General features: G+C 47.2%; 1 protein-coding gene and 1 long non-coding RNA gene across 4 annotated transcripts in view; one reads left to right on the top strand and one right to left on the bottom strand.

Moving 5' to 3' along the window:
- LOC109495294 overlaps positions 1–1,920 on the top strand; it is a 47,913-nt gene extending 45,993 nt beyond the window's left edge. The window contains exon 6 of the long non-coding RNA XR_006591052.1: positions 1,537–1,920. This is a non-coding gene — a long non-coding RNA (uncharacterized LOC109495294). The remainder of the gene's footprint in view (positions 1–1,536) is intronic.
- GRIN2A (glutamate ionotropic receptor NMDA type subunit 2A) overlaps positions 1–26,851 on the bottom strand; it is a 536,750-nt gene that overhangs the window by 22,743 nt on the left and 487,156 nt on the right. For all 3 annotated transcript variants that reach the window (XM_045047693.1, XM_045047692.1, XM_006942329.5), the window contains one exon: positions 18,609–18,796. In XM_045047693.1, coding sequence (XP_044903628.1) covers positions 18,609–18,796 — 188 coding nt within the window. The remainder of the gene's footprint in view (positions 1–18,608; positions 18,797–26,851) is intronic.

Here is a 26,851-nt window from a genome sequence, read left to right as displayed (position 1 = left end):
CACGATGTAAATACAAAGACTGCCTTCTCACCAAACCTCTCTCTCTGAATAAGGCACCTCGGTAAACCGGACCCGTGTCGCAAAAGGAGGGCGGACGCACATTTCTCAATCCCAATTACAGCCTGTTCCAGGCATTTTGCGGTTACTCATTTCCTGCCTTGTGGCCTTCTACTAGTTCACTGAACTGCAGTTCAAATACTTTCTTATTTCGTTTTTAATTTACTCAAGTATATTGTAATCTCCTTGGGGGAGATCAGGGACCGTGTTTCATGATTTTGATATTTTTCATGGCCTGCAGCACACAGCAAGCACTGAATCCCTATTTTCTGTTTCTATTTCTTTCCCTGCATCCCGGGGCTTAAATTAGGCAGCACTGCAAACATGTTCAGATCTGCCGGGTGAGTTTTTCTGCCATATAAATAGAGGAAACACAGATCAAAAGGGAGCTTGCCGTGGGCTTGGGAGTAAGAGGCTGAGAAGTATGCATGTCCTCAGCTGGGGTGAAGCGGCGAGGGTCATTTTTCGAAGGAACAGCTCTAAGATGCTCATTCCACCGTCCGTTTCTTCCATTACAAAGAGGCCGCGATCTTTGTCAATGTGGTCTTGTGAGCTAGAGCTGGTAAGTGGGACAATTAAATCTGTTTCCTGAAGCAGACTCATTCTTGCTGGGAAGACAAAAGCTAAGTGCTCTCCTGGGAGCACAGAGAGCCTGGGCCACTGTGGGTTTGCAGCCAGGCTCCAGTGTCGTCCTCCTCGGACCTGAGAGGACAGGTCCCTGCATGAAGCTGCAACCCCCCCCCCCCCCCCCCGCATATAAACATTTAGGGGCAGGAGGCTCACGAGCACCTGAGAACACCTCTCCATCCATGTATGTCACACCTGTTCAAAAGTTCTTCCTGTATCTGTCTTCAGGGGGCACGATGTTGTCTGCCACAGGTAATCCCTGCCAACCTCTGAGTTCTGTGCCGCCCTGAGGAAGGCTGTAAGGCCCATACACAGAGCAGGCATCCCAGCTCTCTCCCTTCCCAGTGTTGCCATGAAAAGGCAGAGTGGTGGGGCTTTAAGAGGCAGGGGCCAGAAAGATGTAAAATCTAAAAGGGAACAGGTGAGAATAATTGAGACAGAATCAGGCATATGCCTGAGACTTGCTTCCATTAGCTGCTTGGATGATGCTGTGAGGCTGCTGAGTATGTATCCAGCCGCTCACTCAAAAGGTACACGCTCGTTTCTAGTTTGCAAAAAGGAAGCAATGCAAATTCAAATAGACACCTTCCCCAAAAGCACAAGAAAGAACGTTGCACGTAGAAAACACTAGGATGAGCCTCACGAGGGAGGGCCCTTACCTGACAGGTTTGAGGAGCAAGTCCAGGCATGCTGTCGGGTGAAGACTGCCCGCACTGGACTGCCTTCGGCACTTAGGACCCATTAGACCTTGGTCCTGGTACTCTGCTTGCCTACCCATCCACTCACCCATTCCTTAACCTCTCTTCCTATTCTCATATTTAACAAAGTTACATGAATTCCCTTCCATTTCAGGCACTATGCCAGGATTTCCCATAATTAACCCCCGCAACCCTCACGTCAACCCAATGTGTTTGGAGCCATCACCACACCCATTTTACAGACGCTCGGAAAGGAATCTGCGCACTCTCTCTAGCGCCTACAAGCAGCACGTGACAGCATCTCCTACGAGTGGTGCTGGAATTCAATGAGGTCATGTGCACACCCATTGCCCAGGAATCGTTGGAGATACTGTTAGTTCCTGCATGAAGCCAGGGCAGCTGGGGGTGTTGGTGGATCTCATTCCCCCCGCCCTCTGCCTTGCCAATTCGTGGAGTCTGTGATCCCCGGAGGGCACGTCCAGAGAGAAGGCTTCGCCCTCCAAGAGGAATCTGTTATGTCCAAAGTAAGAGAAATCAGTTCCTTATCTGTCCTCAGACTCCTCTGCACTTCCAGAGGGACTGAAGTAGCTTTTCAGATTAGATTTCATTCTGCTCCATAAGACTGTCTGAGAGCTGAGGGGATTGCTTCGGGAAGAGATTTTATAGCATGTGGTGTGCCTAGCCTTCAGACTTCCTGAGCATTTCTCCCCCGAGGTCGCTTGTAAAAAGTTCATTTTGGACCTGTACCCTTTAGGCTTTGTCCGGGGCCTGAAAATATGCTGCAGTACATCTTGTGATACCAGCCCACACACAGACCCTCGCTGGCATCTATCCACATACTGCTTTTTCTTGGTGTCGGGCCAAAGCACCTGCCCCTAGGCAATGACGCTATGGAAGGATGTAGCGTGTGGTTTGAGGAAGCTGAGTGTGATGCCCTCTTTCATTTCTAGTCAAGGAAGCTGATGCTCTTTGGTTCTCCAAAGGCTTCATTTGGTCTTGCCTTACTTCCTCATTCATTTGCTTGCTCATTCATTCACTGAGAAAAGAACATTTTTCAAGCATTTAGATGGGGTGCCTGGGTGGCTTGGTCGGTTAAGCGTCTGACTTCGGCTCAGGTCATGATCTCACGGTCCATGAGTTTGAGCCCCACGTCCGGCTCTGTGCTGACAGCTCAGAGCCTGGAGCCTGGTTCCGATTCTGTGTCTCCCTCTCTCTGACCCTTCCCTGCTCATGCTCTGTCTCTCCCTGTCCCAAAAATAAATAAAACATTAAAAAAACATTTAGCACGTGGTTGGCGGCATCCCTGTATTTTCATGTAGAGACAAATCCTACATAGTCTTCACGTGCCACTAACTCTGAGTCCTTTGGGAGGGAGCATCCTGCAAACCAGTAATTCTGGCAAGATGAGATGCCTGTGCATGTGGCTGGAGGCCGGAGAAACGTGGGGCATCTGGCCATCAGAGAGAGGTGCAGAATTTGCAGGGAGGAAGAAGTGATCGAAGGGGGCCCAATCACAAAGGACCTGGCTTTTGTGTTGAAGAGCTAGGGTGTCCAGGGGGTGGGGGGGGGACACCGGATGAGACCAGCTGTATGCTTGCTGCATCCAAGATTCTTCAGTGGCCGTCTCCCCACACATAATGTAAGGCAGACTGTTACAGGTGGGTAGGGTGGCAGATTTGAGTGATGGGGCTACAGTGCGGAGGTCTCCAGTAAATTCCATCCCGGTGACAGAATCACTGTTGGAGTCCGGTCCCGGTCTCGGGGGCAGGCAAGCCATGCGGATGAAACTCTCCTGCTCTCAGGATATATGGTAACTACAGAGAACTCTATCCGCAGGAAATCACTGGTAAGGATCCGTTGTGAATTGTCATCCCCATCACCAGGGCCCATGACAGTTTACTCTGGAGGTCCCAGCTGTGTGGTATCATGCTGAAAACTGGCCAGTGGGTACCTCTTCAGTGCAGCTCAGAGATCTCCACTTGCAGGAAGTCTTCCCTGAATGCACGAGGACATGGGTACGAGATCACGGTTTCTCCTTCCACAACATCCTGGGTCTTTCATCACCAGAGAATCTGTCGCACTCCAGTATAGTTGCCACTTGCTTCTAAGTCTTCTCCATTGGGAGGTGACTTTATTCCCCATTTGGGGACTTTATTCAGGGTGGGCATCCTGTCATATTCTTCTTATATCCCCAGTCCCTGGCACAGGGCTCAGCACACAGAGGATCCATACAACTGTGTTGACTGTAGATGACACGAGGCTCCTTTCCTTGATCAGCTTCTGATACACTGTCTGGAGCATCAGCATAAGACAACGAGAGGAAGCAATCTGTGAAGTCCCAAGCAGAGGGGTCAGGAATAATTTCTGAAGCCCAGAAATCAAGGCCAACTCTCAGGGCAAGCGAGTTCCGATCAAAGATCCTAGCATAGATTTTGGTGGTTCCCCACAGGGAACCAACTTCCATCTATAGCCGAAAGACGTCAGGATGATGTCGCTGCTGATCCCATTAGGGTTTTGCTGTGAACGCCAAGAGGGGAGCTGACCCCGTTTCAATCCTGTTTTCATGTCTTGCCCAGGGACTGGGCACTTCATGTGTCTCAGAAGCCCGAATGGAATTGGAAATGGCAAAGGAACAATTTTCTTTGTCGAAATCTAGGGCACCGTCAATGACAGGCTCATGCTCTCGACGATAACAGATTCGGTCACTGTGAGCTCTGAACTGTGGTCCCCAGAGTGAGGACAGCTTGGGGTCTGCAGGGTTGACACCACGTGTTCTCTTTGTCCAGTTGCCCTGGAAGGAAACTGCTGGTCAGGTCTGGGATGGAGTCTGTGGGCCTGGAACAGAGTGAGGTCAGCTAGATCGTTCGATTGCTGACCTTGGTGCCTTACCTTTGTTAATTTTACACTCTTGACTCAAAGCCAGGTGACCTTGGATCTGGAAATAGCATTCCAGAGCCTAGGACCTCTGTATCCATGACCTATGAGGGTCAATGAACAATTTGCTGGAGAGAAAAAATAAAAAAACCTTCGGTGGTGGTGATAGTACAAGAATCTGGACACAAATAGACTAAATCTGGAAGATGCATCTCCCTTATTTAAGTGTCAGAATATTCCATTTCTGTATAATGCTGAGAAGTCACAAAAGCAAAATAAAAATAGGGCCAAGCTTAAAAGTATCCAGTCAGATGCAGAGACAGGCTGTCTTTGGCATCAGTGTTTTACTACCACCTTCCAGCTGAGGTCTCTGCTCTGTGGACAGAGCCCGGAGCACTGCATGAGGCAGTGCTGCTGGTCGCCATCTGGCTGAGATTTCACAGGCCACACGATCAACGGTGCACTGTGGACTTGGGGACTTGCATGCACACAGGTCCCCAGCCTGTGTGTTCCTGAGGAAGGGGAAGGAAGAAGAGTGTAGAGATTGTGCAGCCCCATCAAACATCAGACAACATACATGGTCGCAATTCTCCAACAGATGGTGGGGGTGGGGAGAAATAATTCTCTAGAGTAAAACTGCTGAAAAATGGCAAGATGTCCAGGAAATCCTGTGCGGGCCAAGCACCTGTGGAGTCTGCTTAATGCATGTGCCTCATACATGTATGGATGGCCAAGGTGCCATGGCTTAGCAGGCATATGCACTTGTGAGCATAAATGAATTCATAGTAACTTTTTGACAACTGCTCATTCCCCCCATCAATAGTCCTGAAAATCCTATGACTCATCTTGTATGAGTATGGGGGCTTTTTAATACCACAAGGGGGTCCTTGTGTCTTAAAAGGCCATAGACATAAGGGGCCGGCGCTGGGGGGGGAGGTATAGAAAAGGACAGCAATAATCCCACATGCCAGGTTGAGGAAGATCTTTGAGCAAGTAAAATGGTATGGCAACTTTCTGGTTTCCTTTTTATTGAAGGGTGGTCAAAAGGCTACCCGAGACTGTGGAGTCCTTAAGAAAAGGGGATCCCATCCATTGTCCATTGTACCCACATTCCTCATCCTCAAGGACAGGGCAAGGACTTAAAGGGCACTCAAGACTTGGTTGTGGCATGGAGGAGAAAAAGGAGGAGAGGTAGGAAGGAAAGCGGAAGGGAGGGGAAGGAGAGAAGAAGAGAAGGAAGAAGGAGAGTGGAGAAGAACAGAAAGGGGTATAGACCTTTCTAGGAAGTCCCCTGTATCTGCTGTCACTGCTGTCCATAACCAGAGTGGAAGGAAGACCAGTCTGCTGATGGACAGGGTGGGCTACAACTTAAGAGAGCTCTGAGACGGCTTTGATGACAGCCCTCTTCCTCCATTAGGAGCAGCGGTGTTCCTCTGGCCTCCTCTTTCTTCTCCCAAGTCTGAAGTACCAGATAGGGGTGAGACCGTTGCCAGAGAAGAGTGGGAGAGTGGACAGAGATGGTTAGATTAGATGTCAACTCAGGAAAGTGTGTGGGGCAGACACCACAGTCCTCTTGCTCCATTCTACACAAGAAGGAAGGAAGATGGAGAAGGAATTGGGGGTCTCTAAACTGTGAGCTATGATCATACAAGAACATCCAACCAGTGCCATAATGCACACACCTAGCGATCAGTTATACAAGCCCACTTTGCCTCTCTCCTAGAAGGGAGAAACAGGGCACTCAGAAGTTTCCAGAACCACACGCTCTGCTGATGGGAACATAAACAGGTTGTACTTTCCCTGCAAATTGTTTGGAAGTGTCTACTGGAACAGAGTATATGCACACTCTATGACCCAGCAATTTCATCTGTAGGTATATTCCCAATTAAGTGCCTACTTGCACCAAAAATGTACACGAATGTTCAAAGCAGACAAAATTGCAAAGTAACACAAATGCCCATCGACAGCAAATGTATAAATAAATTCCAGTATGTTCATATAACAGAACGCCATGCAGTCCTAAATAAATGATACGCTTTAGTTATATGCATTACTATAGATTAATGTCCTAAAAGAAAGGTCAAAAGGAGGCAAAACCTGTCCGTGTTCATGAGGGGCAGAGTGGTGGTCACTGTGGGGGGAATACTGGCTGCCAGGGATTTTCTAGGGTGCTGGTCATGTTCTAGATCCTCATCTGAGTGGCAGTTACACAGCTGTATAAAAATTAATTGGACATGGAGATTTGTTCCATATAATGAACATATGTTCTAATTCACAGAGGGAAAAAATGGGCAGCCGTGGCAAAGTAGAGGTGTAAAGCATTCTTCCATTTTGGGGGTCAAGAGAGAAAATAGTAAGAAGAAAAAAGACTTTCTAAACCAGAAAGAAAAAAACCCTCATTTTTTTTTTTTAGAAACATTAATTTTTTTTTTTTTTACAAAGAATAAGTTCTTAAAGGATAAAGAGGAATGAGTTAAATTAAATTCTTCCATATTGTTGGAATTATTTTAAAAGAACATTTTGGACTTTAATGATTGGAGCCAGAAGCCACCAATCTTTCTATAAAGGTCTAATTAGTAAACATTCTCAGCTTTGTGGGCCATCTGGTGTCCGTGGTAACTACTCAGCTCTGCCCCTGCAGGACAAGAACATCCTCAGACACACATGGTGAATAAAAAGGATGTGTCTGTGTTCCAATAAAACTTTATTGACAAAAACAGGCAACAGGCCAATGCGGGCCATAGTTAGCAGAATCCTGATTTAAGCAATTTAAGAAAATGGGAAAAAAATTTTTTTAAAAAGTATATATATGAACAAGAATAAATCCCAATTTAAGGAGACGCTTATCACTGTTATGATCTATGATAACTTGCTGAGTACTTACCATTTGATGGGTACCATACCTAGAAGTTCTTATACATTATACGATTCAACTTGGTGAGGTCGGTGCCATTATAATCCCTAATATAAAGAGGAAGGTGGCCCTTACAAAGGATAAATAACTCTCCCTAGACCGTGGAGCTAGAAGACATCAGTTGTTGTATTTGAACCCAAAGCCTTTGGTCTTCACTAGACCCCGTGTTGCCACATTTATGACTTTTTTGTGTGTGAAATATTACAAGTAGAGTCTTAATAAATTACTTAGATATACAAACTGTGCATAAAAATCTTTACGTAAAAATAGTTAAATGTTCCCAAAAGAGGAAAAGACAACTCACTTTTTTTTTTTCCATTTTCACTACTATTCAAAGGAACTCAAATTAAGGCAACTCTAAGATAGCACATGCTCCTTCTAAAACAGCACAAAGAGCCATAACGCTCGAAGCCGCTTGACTGTTTTAAAACTGGTACATTGGTGCATTTTTAATAGTACTTTTAGATGGAAACAAACTTTTGGGGTATTAATAGGATACTATAGATCAAGACTCCTAGACAGGTTTATAGCCATTAACCCTCTGAATTCTACCTCCAAGGGTCTGTTACAAATAGACAATTAAAAAAAAATAGGCATGGGGGCCCCTGGGTGACTCAGTCAATTAAGTATTCAACTTTTGGTTTTGGCTCAGGTCCTGATCTCCTGGTTTGTGAGTCTGAGCCCTGTGTTGGGCTCTGTGCTGACAGTGAAAAGCCTGCTTGGGATTCTCTCTGCCCTTCCCCTGCTCATACGTGTGCTCTGTCTCTGAAAATAAACATTTTTTAAAAAGGGAAAATAATGTAATCAATTATGGTTTCATAATGTTTATGACATTTTATACACAATTGGAAAGAACCGTGATGACTAGACGATGTAATGACCTGGAAAAAAAAGTTTAAAATACAATATAAATGAACACAGTGGAATATAAAAGCGTATATAACCAATGCTTATATATTTACAGCAGTGTTTCTGCATGAAAAAGGACCAGGAGGTATAGCTAAACTGAAAATAATTCTGTTGAGGTAGTAGGCTGGGAAATTTTGTATGGACATTAGATTGCCTTTCCAAATACGGGTTTTACAAGACGTAGACGGAAAGGGATTCGGGGCCACTGTTTATGCATCCTGTAATTCCCACATTGGGTTCTGTGACATCAGGGTTTGACTTACCAGCAAGCTATTCATTATGTCTTATTTCAACTCTGACGGTTCTCTTGACATTTGACTTTCCCTGGTTTGAGCGATTCACTGCTTGTCAGGCACGAATTTGGCACTGCTGACCTTGTTCTAATCCTGGCATCAGATTGATAATAAACACTGCAGCTCTGAATCTCAAGGGACCTATTGGGAAATTCACTGCTAACTTAGGCATATGAAACCCCTCCAGCACAGAGGGAAAGTCAATGGCCCTCCAGGATATTTATGGATTTTATCTGTTTCTTAAGTAAGTGCTGCTCCATTATTATTCCAAATATGTCTCTAGTTAAAATTAGGAGGGAGATAAACAAGTCTAATTTTTATGGTACCATCTGGTCACAGGCCAATGAAGAAGCACTTAAACCCTTTATGGCTAATGTAGGCTTAGGACTGACACATTTCTTCCTTTCAGAACATTTCATTTCTGAATGCACATGGTTTGCCGTGCGGTTACATTTTACATCCTAGGAGGGTCAAAGTGACTTGGTTGCTGGGGCGTCCAAATGGCCATCGATCACCACGCCCTATGGGTGGATGGCATCAAAGCTGCCATTCTGTGTATCAGTGACGTCTGTGTGCGTGTCACAGTCATCCACACACGGGATGTCCCTGTGTTCCATACTGTGGTCACTGTGCAGGCTGACGCTTACACGTTCTACAGCACTTACTTCTTGCGTTTTCACCATCTCCAAGGTCTCTGGATATGGAAACCCAGCTAAGAGCCTTGAGAGACGAGGCTGGAGAGAACTCACGGTGAAGACCCAATTTCATGGACCCCACACGAGTGATCTGTTGGCCCCTGGCCTCTGTATCCAGTACTGACCCATCAGAGATGCGTGCTACTAAGGGCTCAATACTGTTATTCTAAGGAGTGGTTCTTAAATCTTACTGCGTTTTAGATATCCCAGAGAGGATGTGAAAAAATGCCCCATGGGGTAAGAATCACGTATCTATATTTTCCACACGTTCTCCAAGAGAGTCTGACGGACACAGGGTGCCACGAAAGCACTTTGTAAGGAAAGTAACTATTAAGAGCAATGGAGCAGGAGCCTCTAATCATTTTTATATTCCACCACCTGGAGCTCAGAAGCTGCTCGGTTATTGTTTGTGAATGAGTGTCTAGAGGCAGACTGAATGAATGAATGAACAACTGGGTTAATAAATCAGGGGGCTTTGTCAATGGCACCCGGTCTTGCTAACTTGATTATAAAGTTCATGATTTATAGAGTAGCCTAGCTCAGCCCAAACTGTGATTTCTGCCTTTGAAGTCTCAATTTGATTAAAACACGTTTAGCAAGGAACAATAACCTTCTGAAATGCCGGGGATTATGCAGCTCCGAGGAGCTCTGTGGGGAACAAGCAATTCCGGCAACCAGGACGGGTCTTTGTGAACCTGGAGAGGCCTCTCTGCAAGCCTGTATCGGGGCCAAACATCTGACTCCTCTTAATTACACTCTGTCCTTGCTCCATTCCTTCTCGTCTCTGGCTTCTGGGTCCTGAGTTTTCCCCAAACTGCCAGGGTTGAATGATCTCAAAAATTAGGCTGAGCCTGTCCCCATGGTGCCGGGGCCTGGGGCATGGACAAGTCTCCTTCTCCGTGGAAAAATGGGAAAAAAAGCCTAGGTCGCTTGCTCGCCTACCCTCAACCTCTGTTGCCAAGTTATTCTGCCCAGTGTCATCTGCAGGGAACCGATGCTGTGCCTTCAGTGAAAGAGGAATGGACGCTGAATATGGATTCTGGCCAATCTGCATTTAAATCACAGCTGTGACCCTTTCCAGATGGGAAACCTGCTGTAGAGATGTCGACGACAGTTGGGAGTAGACAAAAGGAGAAGCAGTCCTGCAACATGGTTAAAGCCAAGGCCCTGTGGCCCGTTTGCCTACATTCCGATCCCAGATCTGCCACTTAGGAGCTTGTACGTATTCCTTGACCTGCCTGTGACTCAGTTTCCTCACCTGCAAACAGGCGTTAATGATCATAACTCATGCCATTTAGCCATTGTGAGGACTGGGTAAAATTAATACCTAGACAGACTGAGATTATTCTGTGACCCATAGGGCTCCCTCCCTAAGTGTCATCTCTTACTATAAACATCTATAACACCAGTGATCATGGTGGCTGTTGACCCACGGAAGCATTTAGAGAAGTGGAAACTGTCTCTTCCCCTGAAACGGGGCTCTCAGATCCTCGGCACCTCCTCTCCTCCAAATCCTCCCTGCTCACCCACCCCAGCCTTATTCTGGCATTTATCTCTTTAAACCGGTTGAAGCTGCTGGTTGCACTAGGGTGTTGCTGAGTCATCTGAGGACACGGGGACCTATGTCACGAAGAACTGCGGGCAGGGAGGCCAGCGGGAGACAGATTAGAGGGCTCCGAGGCAGGAGTGAGTCAGCCCGTGGTCCGCGCCTCGCTCCTGCGTGGAGCCGGTCGAGATGGGGCGGCCGTGGGCTCTCAGACTTTTCCAGTTTCCACCGCACCGAGGCTAATCGCTCAGCGGAACAAATGCAGCTCGCTCTGGAGATGCCCGGGCTGAGTCCTGCCTCCCTCTGGCCTGCTCTCCGTGGCTCCTCTGTCTCCTCCTCCCTCCCCTTCCTTCCTGTCTCCTTCCTGTTTGACTCTTTTCTTTATAATTCCTCCCTGCTCTGATTTCTGGCCTCCCTTCCTCCCTCTTTTCCCACCCTCACCTCCCCCTTCCCTTCGGAGAACTGGAAAACCTCCAGTCTTAAGTCTTCTCTGCCCTCTCGTCTTTCTCCAGACAGCCTAAGACCAGGAGCCATCACACTTTTTCTATGAAGGGCCAGACAGTAAATATTTGGAGCTTGGCAGTCTGTGCGGTTGCTCTTGTGGCATCTCGACTCTGCCGCGGGAGGGTGAAAGCAGCCACGGGCAGTGAATGGAGACGGCTGTGTTCCAATAAAACTTTATTTTTAAAAACGGGCAGCGGCTGGATTACATGCCATGGCCACAGTTGGCCAAACCCAGGGGAAGATACTATTTCTCCTGTTTACTTCCTTGATGCAGGGACCACAAACTCGTTAACAACTGATGATCCATTTAGGTGCTAACAGCTAGGAAATATATAATTTTGCCAGTTACGTCCATCCCAGAAATTCGGGTTAAAAAGACGAGTGCATGACAGATATCTGACTACAAGAGCACACAGATTCAGCAAGGCAAGAACTTGCCTCCATCTTAGAGTGAATGAGGGGGTCAGAGGCTTGGGGAGATTTTCAGACTGGACAGTGATTGAGCGATTACTTCTTGCGACTCCCTCCCTACAGAGGCACCTAATGTCCTTCCTAAAGAAAATGGCATCCCCTTCATCAGAAGAGATATTTGATGAAGTCAGCCCTGTAAAAGTGTGCCTGTAGTGTTTTCTTTAAAACAATGTTTATTTTGAGAGAGTGTGAGTGGGGGAGGGACAGAGAGAGAGAGGGAGAGACAATCCTAAGCAGGCTCTGCATTGTCAGCGCAGAGCCCAACACGGGGCTTGATCTCACAAACTGTGAGATCATGACCTGAGCCGAAACCAAGGCTCGGACAGTCAACAGACTGAACCACCCAGGTGCCCCCGCCTGTAGCGCTGGCAAATCTATGCGTTCGTTTGTCCATGCACCAGTGAGTTCTGTGTCAGCAGCAAGCTCAGTCGTGGGTCCTAAGGGAGACAAAGGGGCAGCAAGAATGGACATGATAGCATCTGCCCTCCAGGGACTGAGAATGCAGTGCCCCTTAGTGGCATAAGGAAGTGGGAGGTCCGCAGTGAGCAGGCATGTAATACGTGCCAAGCACTAGATTAGTTTGTGTTTGCTTTCACGTAAGCCCCGAACAGCTCCAACAGAGAGGTAAGGAAACTGGAACGCCGAGAAATTAATTTGCCCAAGATCACACAGCGAGGGAGTTGGGGAACCTTCCACCTTTCCCCTTTATGCGTGATGCTCTGCTGAAGGCCACAGGAACGCCATGAGCACGGCGCTAAAGGGGGTCACGGTTTATGAACGCTATCTAGTGGAGAGCTGTGGTCTTTAAGGAGACCTTAAAGGAGGACACATGGGCTGAAGGGTCAGACACCCAATCAGCAAACGGGTTCAGGAGCAGATTGGAAGAAGGAACTCCATTTTTAAAGGGGGTTTCATGCAAGAGTCCGTGCTTATCTGAAAAAACTTCGGTAGAATTTGAGACACTGCAGAAAGTTGAGGAAAATGTTTAGGGGTCCCTCAGTGATCTCCTCAACCAGCACTGACCACACATTCCTAAGTCAGCCTAAGAAGACAGGCCAGGCCACCCAAGCTGTGGGGGTGTCCAGCTCTCCCCAAGACTCGGACGTGAGCGCAAAGATATTAAGCTGGGAAGTTGGACTAGGGCGGGGAGGAGGATATTAACGACCCATCCAGTGGCTCAGAGCAATTTATGAGAATCCTAATTAGATACACAAAGAGCTTCTGCAATCACAAAACCACTCTCTACTCTGGCTGGCAGCATGGGGGCCCTTCCCATCCAAACCCACCCTGCCTGCTTCACTGAAAGAGAGGCCAACAGATAAAAGAATTGGGAGCACTGATGGACCCACTCAGAAGTAGGGAGTGGGCTTCCCCACCAACTCCCTCCAGCACTCCCCAGTCCAAGGTCTGTGAGCACTGTTCTCCTGGAGTGGTGCTTTCCAAAGCTTTAGAGAGTCTATTGTAGCAAGACGTCTTACTGACACAAGAGCAGAGTGTGCGGACCCTTCTAATCTCACATCAATCTGGATGAGTCTTTAAAACGATTGCTGGTGGGGGCACCTGAGTGGCTCAGTCAGTGAAGTGTCTGACTTCAGCTCAGGTCATGATCTCACGGTTCGTGAGTTAGAGCCCTGCATTGGGCTCTGTGCTGACAGCCCAGAGCCTGGAGCCTCCTTCAGATTCTGTCTGTCTCCCTCTCTCTCTGCCCCTCCTCACTCATGCTTGGTCTCCCTCTCTCTCTCTCAAAGATAAATGAACATTAAAAGACAATTTAAAACGACTGCTTGCAAAGTTGCAGTTACAAAGGGGCAAAGGGCCCCCAACATACCTGTCCAATTGAAACGATATATATGGTATCTTTCAAATATGTCACATATGATATCTGTCATATGTGCTCAGATAGGATATAACTGGGGTCACTAGTTTTAAACTGGGAGAGTCCCAACAAAATGGGTTGAGTTAATCACCCTATTAATGCAATATTAACACAGGGGCTGTATGTGTCATACCTCTCAAATATTTCATATGATATCCATCATATAGATGTAGATATGATATAAGTGCAGTGGAATATAGCATATAGCTTATAAAGATGTACGATATACATACATATATTTGGTTTTATTTGTTCGGTGAACTCGGACGAGATACCAGGGACAAGTAATGTATTTCTGGGTTTAAAAATAAACCAACAACCATGAAAACTGAGCAAAGTACAAAGAGGAAGATTAAATGTGTCTCTGTGCTAGAACATATTATTTATAGCTAAGGTGATCTGGCCACTAGCAACCGAGGATTTGCCCCTGGAGCATGGCCCCTGAGCAAGACGATCAGAACCGGAGTTACACGAACCATAAAAAAATCCATACAGGGTGTTGTCCATAGACCAGCAGCAGCTTGTTAGAAATGCAGAATCTGACCCGTGCGCTTGCTTCCCCCATCCCCCGACTGACCCACCGAACCAGAATCTGCACTTTAACAAGATCCCCAGGTGATTCCTGTTTGCGTCAAAGTCTGACAGCTCTGCCTTGGCTCTCTTAACCCAACAGAGCCTCATTTTCCTGCTCTGCAAAATGGGGACAAGATCTGCCCCAGAGTAATGTGTGAAGGGCTGCTGAGAACATTTGTGAGGTACCTGGCCCTGTGCTGGGCCACTGACAACAGGCTCCAACAACAACTGTTTTCCTTCCTTTTCCCAACATCACTGGCTGCTGAACAGTATTATCATACAGCCTTGTTCTCCTCAATATCTACTGGCTGGCCTCTATACGCCCACAGGGCTTTAACCTCTATGATCTTCCATCCATCTCTTCAAATCCCAGGATCACATTTTTAAAAAGTACAAAATCCGGAAGATTGATGGGACCTAACATCTCTCATTCAACCTCTCCTGTGAAGCCAGAAATGCCGTTTTTTAGGTCCCAGACTTACTTTTTATTTCTCACTCAAGAGTCACCTTTCAGGTGCCAGGGAGATACCAGATACTCAACAGATATTTGCCACTTGCTGGATGAATTAATGAATGAGGCTCTGTGAACTCAGGCCGTTCTATTTTTTGTCTAAACCTTACTATACCTATTCTTTATGCCTTACTCTGCCTTTTCATTCTTCCATTAAAAAACTCAAGTGTATCCCATATTTCCTCTGGACTCCTCTCTCACCTATCCAAGATACCTAAGAATATATAGCCACATATATGTATATGTTACTTCATATTTATGAATTATTATAATAAGCTTGCATCTTGAGATTAGATATTTTAAGTTTGTACATTGCCAACCAACTGGACTGTAAGTTCCCTGAAGGAGAGAAGAAAAAGACCATGACATTCCCCTCTAGGAAAGTGTGTTTCCCAGTAAATGTTGGATACTGATGATCAATGCTGAAAAGTACTCATGAGTGTTGTTACTGAAGTACTGAGAAGCAAAGATCCCCGTGGGGCACTCCACTATTTCAGAAAGGATACAGCAATTAGACAGGAAAAGGAAGGTGAGCTCTTATTGGGATTCTGTGTACCTCTTAAGGGAAATCAGCAGTCCATCTCCTAGGGAAATGCCTGGCAGGCTTCACGTAAGAGGCTCCCCCAATAACTAAATGCTCCACTCAAAGGTTGTATTTACACAGCTCATTAGGAGAATTTTTTATACTTTTGACACACATTAGACTCGTAATCGTCCACCAAAGCTACTCTATAACAAGAGATAAACACTCCATTCTAGAGGATGAATAATAATTAGGTACTGCTTAGCACTGTGCTCTTTACAGGTCTAATTTTAGAGCATAATTAATCCTGAAGCTGCATAAGATAAGTGAAATATTTATGCAGTTGTGTTAATTCATGTATTTACTCCTAGAGAGACATTCAGAATTGGACGTGCCTTTGCGAGAAGATTATCTTAAGACACCCCCTGGAGCAACGTCATTTTCTCTCTAATGTCTTTGCTTCCAGATGGCCTCTAGAGATGAAGCCGAGAAGACACGTGTCCCAATCCTGACAGTCTGACCGGGAAAGCAATGATTGAGGACAGAAAATATGTGTAAGAATCTAGATGCTCTGCTACTACCAGAAACACATTTTTGACCTATCTGGATGCCTGTATTTTGTATTTTTTATTTGCCACAAAGAGCGCATTTTATGTTCAGCACCATAAAGGTTGTTTCCATGATACTATTAACCACCAATACGATACTAAATAGGCTATACTTAATATTGGAGTTGTGGATGGACAACAATGAGGAGGAGGTGGAGACTGGTAATGATGAGGATGGTGGTGACGATGATCATGCTGGTGATAAAATGGTGATGATGATGATGATGGTGGTGATGGTGATAAGGGACAGTGATGATGGTGATGGGGATGGTCGTGATGGGGAAGGTGGTGATGGGGATGGTGGTGATAAGGACAGTGATGATGGTGATGGGGATGGCGAAGATGGTGGTGATGATGATGGTGGTGATGATGGTGGTGATAAGGACAGTGATGATGGTGACGGGAATGGTGGTGATGATGGTGATGGGAATGGTGGTGATGATGATGGTGGTGATAAGGACAGTGATGATGGTGTTGGTGATGATGATATAATGATAATGATGGTGATGACGATAATGGCGATGGTCCTGATAATGATGATGGAGATGATGATGGTAATAGCTAGCATTTATTGAACCACTTCTATTTCCAGGTGCTGGGCCTAGCTAAGCTCTTTACAGGTCTCCTTTCATTTCATCCACATGCCAGCCTTATCAAGGAAATATTTCTGCAAGCATTCATTCACAGATGAGTAAACTAAGGAAGATCACCCCCTTCATAGAAGTATTTGTCAGTGGGGCAAAAGATTTCAGTTCAGAGGTATACTAGATTACTTCTTCCTGAAGGGTCTATAAATCTCATGGATACAATTATCCAACTTTGATAGACATCGTTGGGAATTAAATGAAACAGGAGTGTGACATCATCGATCCCCTTCCAGATTAAGGCCCCTGACGTAGAAGCTCTACCACTTTCCATTTCCCCCTGGAAAAATGGAAGTGGGCATAAGCAACACTGAACGTCATAAAGTTATCATGGATATTAAAGAACACAGGTAATGTATGCAGTCTGGCAGCTGGCTCCCAACTCTCCACCCCTCTCTGTGTCCACACCCCTGGTCATATAACTCCAAACTCCTCCCATAAAAGGCAGAGTGTACCTCTGATCCCTTTACTTTGGGCTTGGCAATCTGACTTGCTTTAGACAGAAGGGTGTTAGCAGATGTGAACACGGCCAACCAGAGACTTGAACAGCACGTGTCCAGTTAGATGTCCTTCTCTGTGCCTGTGACATAGCCGAGAAAAGAGCTTCTGCCAGGCAGCCTGCTGCCCTTTTGGCCTGAGACCCAGAATAAACACACGCAGAGCAGAGACCACACATTTGGTCCACAGACGCACAGCGGGGGGCCAGAGCCACCAAGGCCACCACAGCCTGACACAGAGCCCCTCCACTGAACCTGTACTCCCACAGGCAAAACAAATGCTTACCGGAATATGCCTCTAAGATTTCACAGCCAGAGCTGACCGACACAGCCACAAATCACGATTACACAACAGAGAACACAGATCGTGATCAGAAGAAGGTGCAAATGCCCCACAGGGAATTCACAGGATCAGACGTTCTTATTTGGGAGTTAAATATAAAACACATTTAGATGTTTGATGGTACTTTGAGAGTCAAGGGCTTAATTCCGGGAGCAGAGAAGAGGGTGCATTGAATGATGCACCTTGTTCAGATCCACACCACGCTGTGTACTAACCTCTGCCCATTTCAATATTCTGTCTGACTGCAGTGTTGACGGATCTGCCTCTCCCAGCTGCAGAGGCACAGCATCCTGTGTAACCATCTCTGAATAGGGCCTCCAGCCGTCCTTGAGTACAGCTTCTGCCCAGGGCCCGAACTTCTGTACCCCGCTCACACCCACTCAAGTCTTTAGGCGTCACTGGCCATGAGGCTCACTTTGCTTCTCCCGTCTCAGTGTTGGCAATTCAAAGGGACACCCACATGCCATTGGAGCCAGGACGGGATCCTAAAACCCGTGGCGTGGAACTCTCGTGTGCTGAGGTCACCGACCAGGGAGTACGGAAGGCCAGACTGAAGGAAATGTTGGCTGGAGACACAGTCGGCCCAATTACCTACACCGATCCGTACGTGCCAAAGTCCCATTAGACTGTGAGACCCACGGGGGTGGGATCTATCTTTTGGTCTGTTGAGCAAGAGGCAGACTTTATTCCTTTCTACAGACTGCTTCTCCCTCACCCCTCCACGGGATGATAACAGGAGCTGTTTGTGTTAGAACAACATAACCCCACCCCTCAGGCACTCCTGATGAGCCCAGGAAAAAGAGGTTGATTCAAAATGCATCAGGAATCCTTCCTCTGCCATGTGAAATTTAGAATTTAGAGAACAGAGCTTAGGACTGGAGCCGAGTTCATGCAGAGTCATGGTTTCTCTGGCCCAGCACGACTAATATTTGGGGTCAGGTGATTCTGTGTTTTGAGATGTGGAGGGCTGTCCTGGGTACCGTAAGATGTATGCCAGTACCCTGGCCTCTACCCACTAGAATCCAGGAGCAAACAGCCTCCCAATCATGACAAAGATGTCTCCAGACATAGCCCAATACCCGCTGGGGGCCCAAACTGTCCCCAGTGAGACCTGGTGCTCGAGGACAGATCTACGAGTTCCTGCTGTTAAGACTCCAGGATCGCTCTGGTTCCTGTTTTCTTTTCTCTAAACCTATTTGCTCAACCCTTCCCTCAATTCACTGAGATAGACACTTCTGCATCCTTAAAATAAATCCCCTTTGACAATTTCATTGTCTAAAACTGGTTTCTGTTACAAGCAACCTAAAAAACGTGGTGTCGTGTGAGAGGCCCCTGACCAAGAGTGAGCGAGCTCACCCTACCAAGGTCTCCTGGAAAGCCAATCAGAAAACAGAGCGCAAGGGTGTCACGTCCCCCGAAAGTTAGGGGGTCACCCAAGGTCTTACCATCACCCACAAACTGGAGCAGGGCCAGGTCAATCTGCCTCTTCCAAGGGGAGCCCTTCTGGAGAGCAATTCCGTAGCCAGTGGTGGCGAAGATGTACCCGCTCCCGATGGTCACCAGCTTGCAGCCTTCATCCCTCCCAGCCTTGTAATTCAAGACCGCAGCATCGTAGATGAAAGCGTCCAGTTTCCTGCAATGATAAAAAACCAGGGGGTCATGGGGATGGCGGGGTACCATTTCGGGGCCCAGCTCCTGGGGCCCGAGGCAGCACCTCACACTGTCTTTCACACCACACGGGGTGACTCATGGCCACTTCGTCCCCTCGTCATAAAAGGATCTATTTTTAATGAGGAGATAAAAGCCAGAAGCTTTTCTCTCCAAGTTACAAGAGGCAGCTAAATAAAGACATAAAGAATCCTTATGCCTAAGTGAGTAAACAGTTGAGTTTGCTGGTTTGTTAAGCACTTAGCACTCCCAACAGTGGAGAACAGCGGCCTATTTAGAAAGGTTTGCATCAGACCAAAATAAACCATTAAGGTGCAGGAGAATTTGGTGGAGGGTGCAGGAAGGGAGAGCGAGTACATAGGAATGATGTCTTTTCCTCCCAGAGGAAACATGTCTACTGTCTATGTATATTACAGAAATTATTACATGATAATTTTTAGAAACCTCAATAATATAGAAAGTATCAAAAATACAATTAAAATTTAAATTGCCCATAATTCCATAATTCAGAAGCAGAGGTTAACACACTGGTGAACAGCCTTACACATTTCTCAGGCAGGTATACACATGTATGCTTGCACACACACCCACACCTTTAAAAAAATTCTGTTTAATTTTTAAAAATGTTTTATTATTTATTTTTGAGAGAGAGAGAGAGAGAGAGAGAGAGCAAGCGTGAGTCGGGGAGGGGCAGAGAGAGAGGGAGACACAGATTCCTAAACAGGCTCCAGGCTCTGAGCTGTCAGCACCAGGGCCTGACACGGCACCTGAACTCACGAACCGCGAGATCATGACCTGAGCCAAAGTCAGAGGCTTAACGAACTAAGCCACGCAGGCGCCCCCATACCCACGTGTTTTAAAACAGGGGTTGGCAAACTTCTTCTGTAAAGACAAGATAATCGATTAAGCTTTGTGGGCCACACAATCTCTATCACAACCTCTCAACTCTGTTGCTGTAGCATGTTTTGGGCTGGTCCCCCCCACCCCCAACAAATTCCTATGTTGAAACCCTAACCCCCGGCATGTCAGAATCTGACCTCGTTTGGACATAAGGTCATTGCAGATGTGATTCGTTAGCCTAAGGTCACATGGGGGAAGTGTGGGTCCCCAAACCACTATAAAAAAAAGGGGAAATTTGACCACAGACACACAGGCAAGGAGACCACCACCATGGGGAGGCTGGAGTTCACACTGCCACAAGCCAAGAAGCTACCAGAAGCTGAGAGAGAGGCCCCGGAACAGATACTACCCTTGTGCCCTCAGAGCCAGCACAGCCCTGCGGACCCCTTGGTCTCAGATTCCAGCCCCACAACAGTGAGACCGAAAAATTCCTATTGTGTAAGGCTCTCAGTTTCTAGTACTTTGTTCTTGCAGACCTAGGAAGTGAGTACACAACACAAAAGCGGCCCTCAATAATGCAGAAGTGAATGAACTCAGCTCTGTTCCAATAAAAGGTTATTTATAAACACAGATTGGCCCGTGGGCCATAGTATGTCCTTGTTTCAACCTGCAAATTATCATTATTCCATACAAACTACTTCCCAAGTTGCCTTCTTTGCTTGTTGTCATGTCAATAACATAGCACATTTTTTTTCCCTTTGTGGATGTATTTATTTTTATTAAGATCGAATAAAGTGCCACATAAATTTGTACCCATTCTACATCCTGGAAATCACCACACAGATTAAGGCATCGAACGTTATCATCTCAGAAGTCCTGCATGACCCTTCCCAGCCCACGCCCCCAAAAGGCAAGCATCAAATCGTCCCTCGACACCGTGGCTGTACCTCTTTCATTAACCAGGTCACTGTCAGTGGGTATGAGTACTGTTCGCAATTTTTAAAAACATTTAACAAGGCTGAAGTGGTCGCCCTTGTACATGGGGATGGATGGCTCAAAACTAGGTAGGGATGGGATGGGATGTCCTCAAGTAGATAGAAAAGCTAAATCGGAGATTACTCGACGTCCTGGTACTTTCTCAACTTTACTGCCTTTCTTTATTTAACAAGAACACATAAAACAGTGAAGCAAAGAAAAATAAAAGTGGCAGGGAAAGGAGGTAAAATGTTGCATTCTTTCAGAGACAGCTGCTGAAGGCCTCCCGATGGGAATAAAACTATTTGGAAGGTTTACAGCAGCATGCTTCATTTTAATTTTTCGTTTCTGTAATGGTTAGAGGTGGGGCAAGACTGCAAGGCTCATCTCACCAACACAAAGACTCTAAAGTCTTTCTCCCAAGGCTGCAGAACTGAGGGTTTGGGATTATAGTCAGAGAGTATTAAAAGGGGATGAGATCACCCAAGTGGAAGGGGAAGGAAACTAAGCGTTGTTAATGGTGATGGTAAACCAGAGCTGATGAACCAAGAGGAAACAGCCTTCTGGACAGCCAGCAATGCAGAGAGCTGTGGAAAGAGGAGATGGAGAGTCAAAAACAATTTGTACATGAAGGCGGGGGAGCGTGTGACAGGAGCAGTGGATGGGCAGGTAGAGGGGCTTGGGATTCTCTAGTAGACTCAGAGACGGTGGGACCTCGGGAAACTCACTTCCTTCTTTTGGATTGCCAGTTCCTCATCTGTGAGGTGGTCACTGGGGTGCTGCTGAGATACTCCTCTAGCTGTGGCATTCTGATTCCACAAGCCAAGAGTCATCTTCTGTGACTATCAGTAGGGAAACTGAGGCTCTTGATGACATGTGTATCCTGAGGACTTGGGGCCATGGATGGTATCTGTCTTCTTCATGAAACTTACGTGCTTGCAACGTCAATACCTTAACATATTAAGGTTACCATGGAGATGCTGGGAACGTGGGTTTTGCTGAGACTTCCTAAGCCTCATCCCACTCTCTCAATTCTCAAAAAGACATAAAACAAAAAACAAAAATACACACATACATGCATACAGGGGCATTCAAATGTTAAGACCATCTGTACGTGTGAGATGAAATCTCTCTCTATCCTGGTAAGCCACCACACATTGAAGCGTTTCTGGGATAGAAATCCCAGTGCGGTTTTAACCGGTTTTTACTGGAAATCCCAGTGTGGTTTTAACTGCACCTGGCAACCATCAAGAGCTATCCAACAGCAGCTTAAATCACCATTTTATGGACAGGCACAGATTTTTGCAAATCATTACCATTATCTCATGACAAAATATTCTTCAGCTGAGCACAAAACGACCAGATGAGCAGAGCAGAAAGAAAAAAGGAAGTTTTCTCAGGAAACAAAGTTTGCAAAAGTAAGATGCTGTTAAGGCAGAGGGAGGACAATCGCAAAAGACCCGAGTGAGTGAAGCAGTTCCACACACTGGTGTGTCTGGTGTGGGCTGGTAGCCAGGAAGGGCCACAGAGAGGCCTGGCGCGGGTCTCAGGGCCGCATCAGAACCAAAAGGAGGACAGTGCAGGAAGGAAACTGCAGGGCCCTGTGATGTTGGTTTTCTGTCCCTCATCAGTGATTCTAGAGAGCTGAGGTCTAAATGCAATGGTCACAGACACCTGCATGTTTACAAATATCCTGGGACTTGCACAGCAATCGCCCCCCCCACCCCCCATAGATAGCTGGTACTCACAGCGCTTTGCAAAAGAGGACGGAGATATACAATTGGTATTGTTCTTTTCCCATGTGGTCTATGAGCAGAGCGGGTCCCATGGGGCTAAGGCAAACAGAACCCATCTATATTACCAAGTCTCTGTGACAGTACTGCCCAGTAGAGCTTCTGAAACAAACGCTCCACGTCTACTCTGTCTGATGTGGCTATCACACATTTGAAGTGCGGTTCGTGCAAGTGGGGAACTGAGTTTTTAGTTTTACTTCCTCACATTAATTTAGATTCTGTCGTTAAGTGGTCACTCACGGCTGGTTGCTCCTTAAGTGGACGGCATAGCTCCAGGTGGGCAGGGGAAGGCTGTGGGGAGCAGGTTCCCTCCTTGCTCTGACCCAAAGAGGTATACCTGCTCTCTTTTCAACTGAGAGAAAAGAAGAAATTTTTTTAAAAGAAGAAATTGAGACGTGCTGACATCCTCAAGAGTGGGCTCTGTGCTCAAAGACTCGGAGCCAGGGGCCTGTGTTTCCAAGCCCCAGTCTTCTCTCTGCAAAGCAGGACGGACAATCTCTGCCCTTGGGGGGCTTTGGGAACAAGGTGAGGTTACGTGAGTAAAATGTGTGCACCGTGTCTGGCACAAAACAAATGCTCAAAACACACCGATGCGTTCAATCGAATTCAGATTTTATGGCATTTTCCACGACGTTCTGTGCACTGCCTGTGACCAATCCAGTCCTGGGTACTTGACACGCATCGTCTCATCCCACTGAGTCCTGCTATCAGGGCACGGGTGGATGTGTGGCTGCCATCCCCATCGCCAGGTGAGGAAACGGAGGCAGCGGAGGGCCACGTGACTCACACCGTCTGGTGTCACCACAGTGTCTGGCCTTCCACACAGTCTGACGCCAGAGGCCACAGACACAACCACTGTGGCCACGACGTTCTGTGACACTTGGAGGGTAGACCAAGGCAAGTCTGTATTTTGCTCATGAAATTCAGACCGGCGGGCACAGCTGTGAGTCAAGCCCGGCGCTACGAGAGAAGAAGCCGAGATCGGAGCCTGGCTGCAACAGCCTCGATGGGTCAGCTTCACGTGTCTCTTTCCCAACAGATGCACAGCCATGGAGGGTCCAGAGTCTCCCCCGCAGAAACCTTCTCTCGCCCCCAGCACACCCCACCCCTGCCTTCAGGACACGTGTAGGCATAGAGGCCACAGCTCCCGTTGGTGCAGGGTCCGGAAGAGAAAAGCCACCTGAAACGGAAGCATCTGGGGGCCCGGAGCTGAGATTTCAGTAGACAGCCAGCTTTCAGGCCGCAGCGTGGTAGCTGACAGCCCCTGGGTGTAAAGCAGCATGAAGTAAAGCCGACCCGGCAGGAAAGAGGCCCCAGAGCTCGCAGGGGTCCCCGGGATGCTGGGGGGCTCACAGGTAAGGAAGCCAGTCATGCTTCGCTGCTCGGTGCTTTCCGCTCCTGCTTTTCAAGAGGAAACCGTCTTCGTCCCGCCTTCCCAGCTCCTGCCCATGTCCCATGGCTGTCACAGGCTGGAAGCTTCTCCCACGGGCCAGGGGAGGCCTAAAGGAGGGGATCTGAGAATAGCCATGGGGGCAAAGCCCCTACCTCGTCCACCTCTCTGCCTGCCCTCCCCACAGAAGGGCCATCTCTTCTCCAAACATTTGTGACAAGTGAACGGCCACCTTGGCTCCCCACCCTGAGGCGCGGAACAGAACTGGAGCCCAAAATGAATGCAGTGCTGTGCTGTGTGTGCTGTGCGCATGTTTGCTGTGCTGGCCCACCCCCCGCCATGCATCGTAGAGGCGGTGTGGGTGCCCTCGCTCGCTCCCTGTCACTGGCAGTCCTCAAGGAAAGCAAATGATTAAAACCGACAGCCATTCGGGATGGGGGCGGGGGGAGCAGTAACACTTCCGTCTGCCGATGTGCCAACAAGCAAAGTAAGGAGGATGTCACACGTGCCCCATGCTACTTTAACCGAGCAGTTTCCTGCCAGAGTTTTCGACGGCTCTGAAGAGGCTGCTACAGCTTTCTCGAGTGTGTCGATCTGACGCTGTCACCGGGGGTCGGTGTCCCTTCTGCCAGCGTGGTGGCCTCAGAGTTCACTCCTTGCCCCAAGACTGCCTGTCGGCCAATCTGATGCCCCCAACAAGAGGGAAGGCCACTGCCCCGAGGTAGGGCCTGGCCCTTTGGGGAAAGGGACTTGTATGGCGAGGCAGCTTGACATTTCCTAATCAAAAGTTTCCGGTTTTAGCTCATCATCTCCTTCTGCATGTTTTCAGATGCTCTCTGGGGGTCTCAGTACATTTAAAGGCTAATTATATCGTTAGAGTTAATTATTCATCCATTAACATTCAAGAAGCCTTTAACGAGACACTGACTTGTTCTGATGAATTAATGAATCTGGAGTGTGGACGGGGGTGTGTGTGCCTGCGCACGTGTGTTTTGGAGTCTAGTCTAAAGTGTTATGAAAATTAAACACCTCTTGGATGATAACTGGATGTACTTTGGAGGTCACGTGCGAGCCTAGCCGAGAAGGGAAATGCAGCGGCCAGAAATTCAGGCCAATCAGGGCGTTGGGACGCCTGAGGGTGGGGCTCGGGTGACTCGGCAGGCTCCGCCAGTGAGGCCCCCGCAGGGGACCTCTGTGAGCTTGGGTTTTCCCACGTGGAAGAAGGGGAAATGACACCTCTTTCCCGGGGTGGCTGTTGGATGGACGAAGACAGATGTGAACATGTTCTGTAAGTTCAGGCGCAAGTTCAGGGGCTGGCGTGGGCGTGATGACGTCAGTGTGCGCGCAGGCGAAGGCGGTATGGATCCTCAGCAAGCACCCAGACACAAGGCTGTTGGGGGGTTGAGGGTGTTCATGGGCCCAAGAAGTGGTACCACTGAGGCATGACAACCCTTGGAACTACCTGCTTGGGGAAGAGACCCTCAGCACGCACAGGCTGTACCTGCCGTCGGCACGGGATGGTCTAAAACTGGCTTTAGGAAAGTGGCTTAGAATCACATCTGCACTCCCAGTTTGTGAATATAAGCTGTAAAATTAGAGTTATATGGACACGGATGCATTTTCACTGGGGAAGCATTTTTTTTTTTTTTTCTTCAGAGCAAACTCCATTAAGTTAATCTAATTCCTAGATCGATGTCTCCTACAGCCTAGTTATTGTTTCCAACTTTTCTGGAAACCGTTTTCACTGGGATCAATTCTTTTGTGTTTAAATTTTATAAGGATTTGACTCACTGATCAGTGTTTGGACCACAACAAACTTGACTAATTTATAGCTGCTGCCATTTTGAGTTCCTTGTATGGTTATTATTTCCACTAAAGTTCAATTCTCCTGAGTCAAAATTGTGCAGAGACCCAAACTTGCTGGGGAAAGTTTGAGTCATCCATGGATTTTTAGTCAATAACAAATTTCACCCTGTGTGCTTTTAACTGTTGTCAGTTTAATTTGTATGGATTATGTCTATTGGTGATGATAGTGGCCGGGAACTGGGTTTAAAAAAGACCGATAGTTAATATTTATTTTTTAGCTCAGAAAATTCTTAGCGATTTTGTGAGACAGAGACAGAGAAAGGCAGAGAAGGAGGGAGAGAGAAGGAGGTAGAGATATGGATGGAAGCGGGCACCAAGGAAAACAGGAAGAGAAAGAGAAAGAATGAGAAAGAGGGAATCAGAAAAAGAGATGGTGAAGGGGAGACAGTAAGTCACAGACAAGGAGAGAATAAGAAACGGGGAGATGGGAGACAGAGAGAGAATAAGAGACACAGAAGAGGGGGTGTACCCTTTGCCTACTGATGAATAACCTCAAAAGTAAGAAACAGTTGGAAAAAAAAATACAGCGAATCCTTGCTTTGTTTCTGTTCAATTCAACAATGGACCCAACTAGCCATGTCCAAGGAGTTGACAGGTCGTGTAACACTGTCTTTTTCTTTTACTATTTTCCAACAAGGCAACCGAGGCCCTAAGATCTCTGCCTAAGGCCTCCCACAGTCCAGGATTCCAGACCAGTCCATGACTTGCCCAAGCAATGCGCTTTCAGAACACCGCTGTGGGGCTTCCTCACATGGGATGTGGGGTCAGAGGAACAAGACCTTGGCACGTAGAGTGAGTCTGTGTGTTTCTCTAAGCCTTGATTTCCCCACCTGACCAGAAGGAAAACAATCTCCCTCACATGGCTGTATACTGGTTGGATGAAGTAACGACCATAAACATGTTCTGGTGAGTTCTAAGGCGCTAGGCAAATGCTATGCTTCTTCACCCCACAACTCATGTTCCAACATTGGAAAAATACAGATTCCTTCTGGAATATAAAGCTTTTATACATAGTCCCTTAGATTACCCTCTTCAAGGGTTGGGATCATGCTAACCATTCCACTGCTAATTCCGTGGCGCATGGCCTGTTATAAAGAATGCTCAGGGGCACCTGGGTGGCTCAGTTGAGTGAGCACCCAACTTCGGTTCAGGTCGT

This window comes from Felis catus, chromosome E3, assembly GCF_018350175.1.
Source record: "Felis catus isolate Fca126 chromosome E3, F.catus_Fca126_mat1.0, whole genome shotgun sequence".
Lineage (NCBI taxonomy): Eukaryota > Metazoa > Chordata > Mammalia > Carnivora > Felidae > Felis > Felis catus.
This window is presented reverse-complemented; position numbering and strand designations above follow the sequence as displayed.